This window comes from Sceloporus undulatus, chromosome 6, assembly GCF_019175285.1.
Source record: "Sceloporus undulatus isolate JIND9_A2432 ecotype Alabama chromosome 6, SceUnd_v1.1, whole genome shotgun sequence".
Taxonomy (NCBI): domain Eukaryota; kingdom Metazoa; phylum Chordata; class Lepidosauria; order Squamata; family Phrynosomatidae; genus Sceloporus; species Sceloporus undulatus.
In genome coordinates, this window is record NC_056527.1 from 116,639,509 (window position 1) to 116,648,025 (window position 8,517).

Consider the following 8,517-nt stretch of genomic DNA (forward strand, 5'->3'; position numbering starts at 1 on the left):
CTGCATTGAGTGGCCAAGAACAACTCACCTACCTGTTGAAGAGATGGCCAGCAGCCGCCTGGGGCAGCTCCCAACACCAACCGCAGGATAATTCTGCTGAGTGAGTCCACGGGCCTGGTCCCTGCCCCTTGCCCCAGGGCCTGGCTTCTGCTTCATGCCCCCCCTCCAATCACCCCTGTCAGAAGGCCTCCTTCTCTGCCCACAGCGTCAGCCGCCCCCCCAGACCCGGAAGGAGCTCAGCAGAAGCCCATCCACTCCATGAGCACTCTTCAGAAACGAATGCCTAAGATTTGCAAAGGCGCGATCCCACCCATCCACATGGAGCAGTTGCCATCCTGAAAAGTATAAGGTGGCCGTGGAAGACAGAGGTATCTGTCACTTGCTCAGATGCAACCCCCCCCCCCCAAAAAAAAAGGACGTGCAGCCCATTCCCAGTTTTCCTGGCTAAAGTGATCCCGTTCCCAATTTTCTCCTCTTCTGCTGAGGTCGACAGTCTCAGTATTAGGTTATGCACCTTTCTGAGGGCAAAAGGCAAGCATAAATTTGATTGGTATCGGGGGACTGATGGGGCTGGAGAAGTGGGAGGAGGATGCACCCTTCTAGACTGTGCAGGCAAGGCAGCAGGCATGCTTGCACTCCCCGATGCTCACGACTTCCATTCTTGTTAAAAAGAAATCACATGGGCTAAGAGTGGTAGTTTTCTTTGAAAGAAGGCATGGGGCAAAGGATGGAAATGTCCGCTACAGGCCATATGCAGTCCCTGGATTTTTTAATTGAATTGTCCACTCCACTCCACCCACCTTTTATTAACTGATTGACTGATTTCATCCAAATGACCCTCTGCATCCTTTCAAGGATGTGGGAACATATTCTTTCTTTCCCTGGGCTGTTTTTTTGGCTGAGGGGAGCTTTTTCCAAAAAAAGTAATGACTTCTGTTCCACTTCTCATTGGGGGGGGGGGAGACTTCATGGCCTAAAGCAGACCTTAAAAGACATGAGGGAGTGCGTTTGTGCCCTGTCAGTGGATGTGGGGGTATGAGGCATTATTTCAGAAAACAAATATTTATTATTTATTTATTTATTTATTTATTTATTTATGTATTATAAATGGTAGTGAATGGGCACAGAGATGTGTGGCCCGCCAGGATTTAGTGAGACATCGTGAGCAGCCCGACTTTGAAAAATTGCTCACTACGCTGTTTTCTTTTCTTTGTAGGGTGGCTGTGGGGAGAGGGTTGAACTTTTAAAAATTGTCTTTTTGAAGCTCACTTCCAGTCCCCCTGGGTTTAGGAAAAAGGGCAGAAAATTGCCTTTATAGAGGGGATGCAGCCTGCAGAGGAGGTCTAAGTGGTGGTGCACTTGGCCTGCAAACGTGGCCACCCTGCTGTATAAAGACTCTTTCAACCCTCTGTGCTCTAAGACCCACCCTTCTGCTGTGATGTTTCCCTCTGTCATCTCTTGTTCCTCTTCTCTTCCTCTATTCCAGGTTCTCTGCAACTGTTGGAGACCTCAACTCAGATGGCTGACCTTCCAACCATGCATCCTGGAAGTGAAGTCATGCTCAAGAAGCACAAGGAAAAGTCAAGCACAAGTCTGATCATTGTGCAGATGACTTGAAACAAAGGCCAAAGTCTCCTTCAAGACTTCAGCACAATGGTGAATGGCCAAACAGAACACAGTCTCTCCTCCTTTCAGGGATGTAGCCGGGGGGGGGGTCTGGGGGTCCGGACCCCCCCTCTCCATTAGAAAAATGAATGGTGTGTGCTGGCTGCACCGCCACTCAAGCCCCATTTATAATGTGGCACTTAGTCTGGACCCCCCCCCCTTCCTAAAATCCTAGCTACGTCCCTGCTCCTTTGCCCTGCGATGGTTAAAATCTGTCCTGGGAGATTGTCCCTTTCTTCTGGAAACACCTTGCTTTTCTTATGTTTGAAACCTCAGCCTGGTTTGCTTGTTTCAAAACTCTTGGCAAAATCTGTAAGGCCAAGCCAGGGTTGATTGCAGCCACTCCCATTATTGTGTAGCCATGTGGCAATTATCACTTAATGGTCTGTGCCAGCATCTTGGCTGGTAAAGGCATGTCCTGGTTCTGTTGGCATGTGGTCTGCAAAATAGCTTATAGCTTGACCTGGTATGTTTATTTCAACTTACATCTTAGGAAGTAAAAAGGAGAAGCTGCTCACACATCCAGCCTATTCTCAGGTAGACTGAAGGAACAATCCACTACACATGGGTTGTCTCCATGTGCCAACTGCCAAGCAGGGTTAAAGAATTTTAACCCGATGTTACCCATGCCCTCAACCACCAGTCCCCCTCTGTTTATTTTCCTGCCTTGCCAATGGTTGGTTTTTTTCTTTGTTCCTCCCCTCTGTCTATAGGAATCTTGTTATTTAGGAAAGATTTGGTAGCTAGTTAGGCTTCAGAGGCAGTCATGTCTGATCTCTGCAGTCACTTTTAATTGCTCTGGCAGCAGCCATTTGAGAGCAAAAGATGAAGATAGTTATATTGGCCAAGGACCAAACAAGTGTGTGTGTGTGTGTGTGTGTGTGTGGTGTTTAAGAGGAGATGAAGGTGAGATGGCAGTGCTACCCCCTTTTGTTTCTGATCGGAGAGACAGTCCAAAAAAGAAAGGGTGCAAAGCTATTTAGCTACCTTATCTTATTTGGCCCATGACCTTGTTTATTTCCAAGGAAAAACAGCACGTGACCAGATGTGACCAAGTGTATTGTCTCCCATGTGCTTTTCTCATGTTGTCTCTCCTCCCTGGCTACTACATGGGCACAGTTCGGGGGAGTTTCATTTCTATAAGAGCAGGATAATGTAAGATTTCCCTTGACCTTCATGGTTGGTTTCTTAAACCCACAGGTTTGGTCATGTACCACTGTCCAGCATTCTCAGATTTTTGAATCTCAAGAATCAACTCTGCCCCCACCTCACCCAACACTGTAGACCTTCATTGCTGCTTTGCTTTGGAAATCCTTATTCCCAGGGATTGAAGGGAGGAGGAAGGAAGGAAGGAAGGGAAAAAACTTGTAGTCCTTAGGCTCTATTTGTTTTGTTTTTATTTTCCTCCATTCGGTCCTTTCACCAGTGCCTTGTCTGCTTATGCAGCCCTAGACCAAATTGCAGCGCCATGAGGCAGTTGCTGGCCAATTGAAGGAGGAAGAGAACACTCTTCGCTCTAACTGGGCATCTTCAAGATGATCAGCCAGCCTCCAACGACCTTCAGAAGTTGGCGAGAGTAAGATGGCTTCCCTTCTCATTCTTGCTAAGAGAGAGAAGGGTTTACCCTGAACCACTTGATCTGCTACCATTCAGTTTTATAACAGCAGAGAAGAGAAAGAAGATAAACCCGAGTGTAGAAACTGGAGGTGATCTCACCAGTGCGACCTCTCCTGTGTGTTCTGCAGGAGCGGACTACATCAGCAAGTGTGGGAGATTAAAAGGAGTGGGAGGACCACTGGAAAGTTATGGAAGAATGTAAGTTCAAGACTCTGAAGACAGAGTGATGGAGAACACACGGCCTTTCACTTTTTCCGGCAGCTGAATACAGCTGAGAGGAGCTGAAGGTGTAAGTTAGAAACAGCAGGGTATGCTGTGTGCTGGGTGTTACTCAGGAAATCTCAGGGATATAGAAATAATCATTTTCTCATATGAGAGGAAGCCCTTATTAGGAACTGAAAAAACATTTTAGCCTGCTTGATCTGTATGATCCATATGAGAGATTTTCTTTTCTTTGTGTCTGACCATGGTGTGAAAGCCAATTTGGCTAGAGATATGAATTATTCATTGTTGTGAATGAGTATTTTCAAAAGTTCTTCTGCTAGGTGAAGATTTACAAGAGATTTTGTTTTATTTTTATTGTTGTTGGTTTCAAGACTTTCTGCAAAAAAATTGTTGCAGACTAAAAAATGGTCGTTTTTCTGCAAAGATGCTCCTAAATAAATAAATAAATTTTGCAAACACTGTGCTGCTTTCTTGATGGAGTGTCTCAACTATCAGAGTCATAGAGATGAAAGAAAATGTGTCAATATTCTTTATGTTTGGGCTGTGGAAAGGTTTTTCAGTCAGTATCAGAAAGCAGAAGGGCAAAAAAGTTCTTCTGAAGATAGTTATTGCTTCAGAAAGGGGAAAAAGACTGGGGTTCAGAATGAGTCATGTCCCACCACCCCTAAGAAGGAGACATAACATGCCTGCAGCAAATCAGGCTTTGCAGAACACTCAGACTCAAGCGGCTTATACTGGACAGAACTTGAGGAGAGAGAGTAGGGGACATTCCAGCAGGATTGTAGAACCGGGGGGGGGTTCTAGCAAGGAACCCTGTTTCTCCACCACATGCTTCGCAGGCAGAGCCATGCTTGGTGCGGTGGTTCCCATTACAACCTCCTCCAGCCGTCATTGGGGAGGGCTTTGGAATCCTGTGCTCTTGAGCTCCAGTCTTGGAAGCAGCCGGAATAGTTGGATGGCATAAGAAAAATGCCCAGATCCCATGATTAGGCCAACCAAAAAGGCACCACAAACTGTGCAGTAGTTGTGATCTTCAGACTCTTAATAAAGGCAAGGTGCCCCGCAATGATGGAGAAGCCGGCTCTTCAACGAAATGGAGACCAGCTTCTGAATTAAACCACTGTTCTTTGTTTTTTAAATGGAAGAGTCAAAGCTTTTCTTTCCTCTTACAAGGCAAACCCATGGGCTATTTGGGTGAAAATCTAATACTGTAATATCACATCACTGATTAGCCCATCTGAGAGTTTGTAGGACGCTTCTTCTCTATATGTCAAGATGACATGCAGATTAGATGACTTAAATCAAACTCTCCCTCCTTTTCTCCTTCGCTTTCCAGCCTACATTTTGTAGCATCTTGCTGATAAAGAGATCTGAAGATCTCAAAAGCTAAATCCATTTTGGTGCATTGTTGGTTTTAATAAAGGTATGGATCATGAACTCCCTGCCTCTGCAGAGGTACAGAGGATGTCTTTCCAAGCCCTGGCGATAACCAGGTGGCCCTATCCACAATGAAGGCCTCACGTTTTGTGAACGCCCTTCGAGAAGGACGTGGACCGTTGGAGCGCTGCCTCTCGCCAACTTGAGTGATTGAGATGCTCTTGTTCGTGCAACGACAATGGATGTAACATGAGGTGAGCGGCGGCATCATGAACAGCACTTCCCATGCAGTTTTTTCTCTTTCCTTTAATAGACTCTCTGCCAAGTGTCTCTTTACAGGGGCAGAAACAATCCTGTGGCAGGACAGACGCTCTTTTTGTGACTTCTGTTTAGAAGTGAGCATCTCTCATCTCTCTCCTTGATCTAACAGCCAGATCTCTCTTGGCTGATAACACAGTGTGCCCCTTAATAAATATAAGTGTTAGCAAGTCACAGGGTGGTCACTCAGTGGAATGCCACGTGACACTGTTGTCCTTTCTGTGGAAGAGTACAAGCAGACTCCCTAGTGAAACCATTCTCCTTTCTTCCTTTTATGTTTCCTGTGACCATTTTTATTAGTCTCTCCCATTGCCAACCTGGGAGAGAAAATTACCCAGAGTCCTACGAGCATGTTGGAAAGGCATGCCAATATAGACATCTGGAAATGGGAAAAATTTGCCCTTCTTTGAGGATGCCTATCCAGCTCCACTCTCCATTCCAGTCTGAAGCGCTTATTTGTCATCCTTATCATTGTCCCTTGTGAGAAGGAGATCTGGTGCCTGGTGACACCTTAGGCCAAAAGGTGAACAAAGAACCTTGCGTTGGCTGAAAAAGAACCTTTGCTTTGGCATCAAGTGATATCCATCTTACCTCTCTCCTTTTGTATTCTGTCACCAGAACATCATCTTGGGTGAAGACATCCGCAAGCAGTTGCCTAGTGAGTCAGCTTCTTTTGACCAAATCAACAGCAGCTGGAAAACCATCATGGACTGCTTCGTCAAGGACAACAATGCTTTACGGGCCACCCATTTCCCAGGTTGCTGCTGCACCTTTCCATCATATCGGAGGACATGTGCAGGGGTGCAAGGGGAGGGACTGTAACTCATGGCAGGGTGGGGGGCAGGGGGAAGAGCACATGTTCTGTGTTTGTTGCCAAGGAGGAATCTGCATAGTTTGGAAAGAAATGGAGATGGCAACAATGGAGAGGGTGTTCTTGTGAGTCCTAGCATCATTTTCAACCCTCAAGGCATAAAGGTTTTGAGAAAGGGGTGGAGGTGGAGTCACCCACCATTTTGAAACCTCTTCTGGCATCTATCATTTTGAGATCAGCTAAATGCAGCCATCCTGTCTCAGTCCATGTCCATTCCTGTTGGAATTTTTAGTGTCTTTGGGGCCTTCCCCTGAAATAGTGGCTGTCAGAGCAGCTTGATGGCCCCAAGACATAAGATGGTTTCTTCTGTTCATAGGGAGGGGAGTTGTTTGGTTCTGGAGGGATACTGTGGAATTTACTGTGTTCTAAATGAGGAATAGTTTGGAAAGGGTGCGTGAGTACAGCAGGAGCAGGTGGGTAAGAGATGGAATGTGGCTGGAGGGGCTCATCATCATCATCATCATCATCATCATCATCATCATCTGTTGCTGTTGCTCCTAATAATCATGGTCATGTGGTGGGGCAATGGCTCCCTTGTGATTTATTCTGGGATCCTTCCTCCCCACAGGACTACTGGACAGGCTAGTGGAAATGAATGCTTCCCTAGACGAAATCCAGAAGTCTCTTGACATGTACCTGGAGACCAAGTGCCACATCTTCCCTCGCTTCTACTTCCTGTCCAACGATGACCTTTTGGAAGTCCTGGGTCAGTCACGCAACCTAGAAGCTGTCCAGCCCCACCTGAAAAAATGCTTTGATAACATCAAATGCCTCAAGATGCAGAAGGTATGACTCTGAATTCCCAGTGGGCACTCCACCTCTGCCCAGCCTGCTCCATTTTGCCCCTTAGTATCTTTTTATGGGCATTTCCTTCTGCTAAATGCAGCAACTAATTCAGTGTTAGAGGTCTCCTCGTGTTGGGGTTGGTGGGGGGGGGGAGGAAAACTAGCCAAAGCCATCCCTTCCTACTTTGCTGGTGAGAGCTGAAGACTCTTTGTGGTCTGCACTTTTTTGTTCTCAGACTGTCCTGACAAACCGATTTGAAGCCTTGGGCATGTTCTCCTTGGATGGTGACTATATAGATTTCACGCACTCTGTGCTACTAGAGGGACCTGTGGAGGTGAGTCCTGGTTTTTTTTCCTTCCTTTCTCTTGCCTAGCAAACATTTCGCAAGGTAAGTTCGATTCTCCATTACAGAAATGCAAACTGTACTGTCAGCTCAAAATCCATACTGTATATATCCAAAATCCTTTATTAGGATAACCAAAATAACATAAGTATGTAGAGTGACCTTGTTGCACCTTTGAGACTAACTGAAAGAAAGAAGTTGGCAGCATGAGATTTTGTAGACAGAAGTCTACTTCCTCAGATGCATTTGGGTAACATAAATAAATTAACATAAAACAGCATGGAATCTTTTGAAATCTTTAGATCTCATCATCAGGTAAGAGGCTGATAAGAAAGTGAGGCTGGGAGATGAGAAAGAGGGGGATCATAATGTATTTGATCTGCATGTCTTCTGATAATACTGAAGAGGAAGATTTTGTTGCAGACTCGCCCGCCAGTGGGGTTAGTCAGATGACATGGTAGTATTAGGTTTTGTCTGGAGTAGCCTCTGGGCATGCTGGAAAGAGGAAGGGAAAGCTGGCACAAATTTTTGTGCCTTTTTGTTTGGTTTAATAAAGTATTCCGGAACACAGTGTTATTAGGATCCATACATTATGAATTTTGGAATGTTTCCCTTGCTGCCTTCTCTGCCGGCCACAACACATCCTACCCTGTGAAGAAACTGTGTGCACATCATGACAGTTACAAATGCAGCAGACCCACAGTTTCAGGTCCAGGTCCTCAGCATCACAAGGCCTACCTGACCTTAGAGTGGAAACATGTTGCTCTAGAGCTCCCCCCCTTTCTGGAACTGTGCTTTGGGTTCCAGTGATTTTGGGTTTTATTGATGAAAATGGAGCCATATGCTCTCTTTCAGTCAATGCAATCTATACAACATCTTTGTAATGAAAGATTGAGGGTTCTCTTTTGTGGCCATGGGGCCAAATTCCAATTTGAGAAATGGTTTGGAATGATACATTCCAGAAGGAGATGTCACTAATGCCATAGAGGGGAGGGATCAAGAACACAGGAAAGAGGGTCAAAGAGAGCACCTGGAGCCAGGCATAATTTCCACCATTTGGGACATTTTGCCACTAAGCATAGAAAACATACAGAAACTCAATCCTATGCATGTCTTTAAAGTATTAATCCCTTTATTCCCCTATTCTTATATCCAATCAGAGATAAGGACTTGGTTTCTGTCCATAGGGCTGGGGGCAGAGGAAGAAGGGGCAGAGCCTGTACAAAAAGCTTGCAAGCTGGATGAGAGATTCCAGTTGATTTTTGCAGTATGTGGAGTTTTTGAAACTTGAGAGGGAACAACTTATGTGCTCTCA

General features: G+C 45.6%; 1 protein-coding gene across 1 annotated transcript in view; it reads left to right on the top strand.

Annotated features, from left to right (window-relative positions):
• Positions 1-7,570: 7,570 nt before the first annotated feature.
• LOC121933939 (dynein axonemal heavy chain 2-like) overlaps positions 7,571-8,517 on the top strand; it is a 13,905-nt gene continuing 12,958 nt past the window's right edge. Inside the window, exon 1 of the mRNA XM_042473919.1 lies at positions 7,571-7,637. Within this exon, the coding sequence (XP_042329853.1) occupies positions 7,571-7,637 (67 nt within the window). The remainder of the gene's footprint in view (positions 7,638-8,517) is intronic.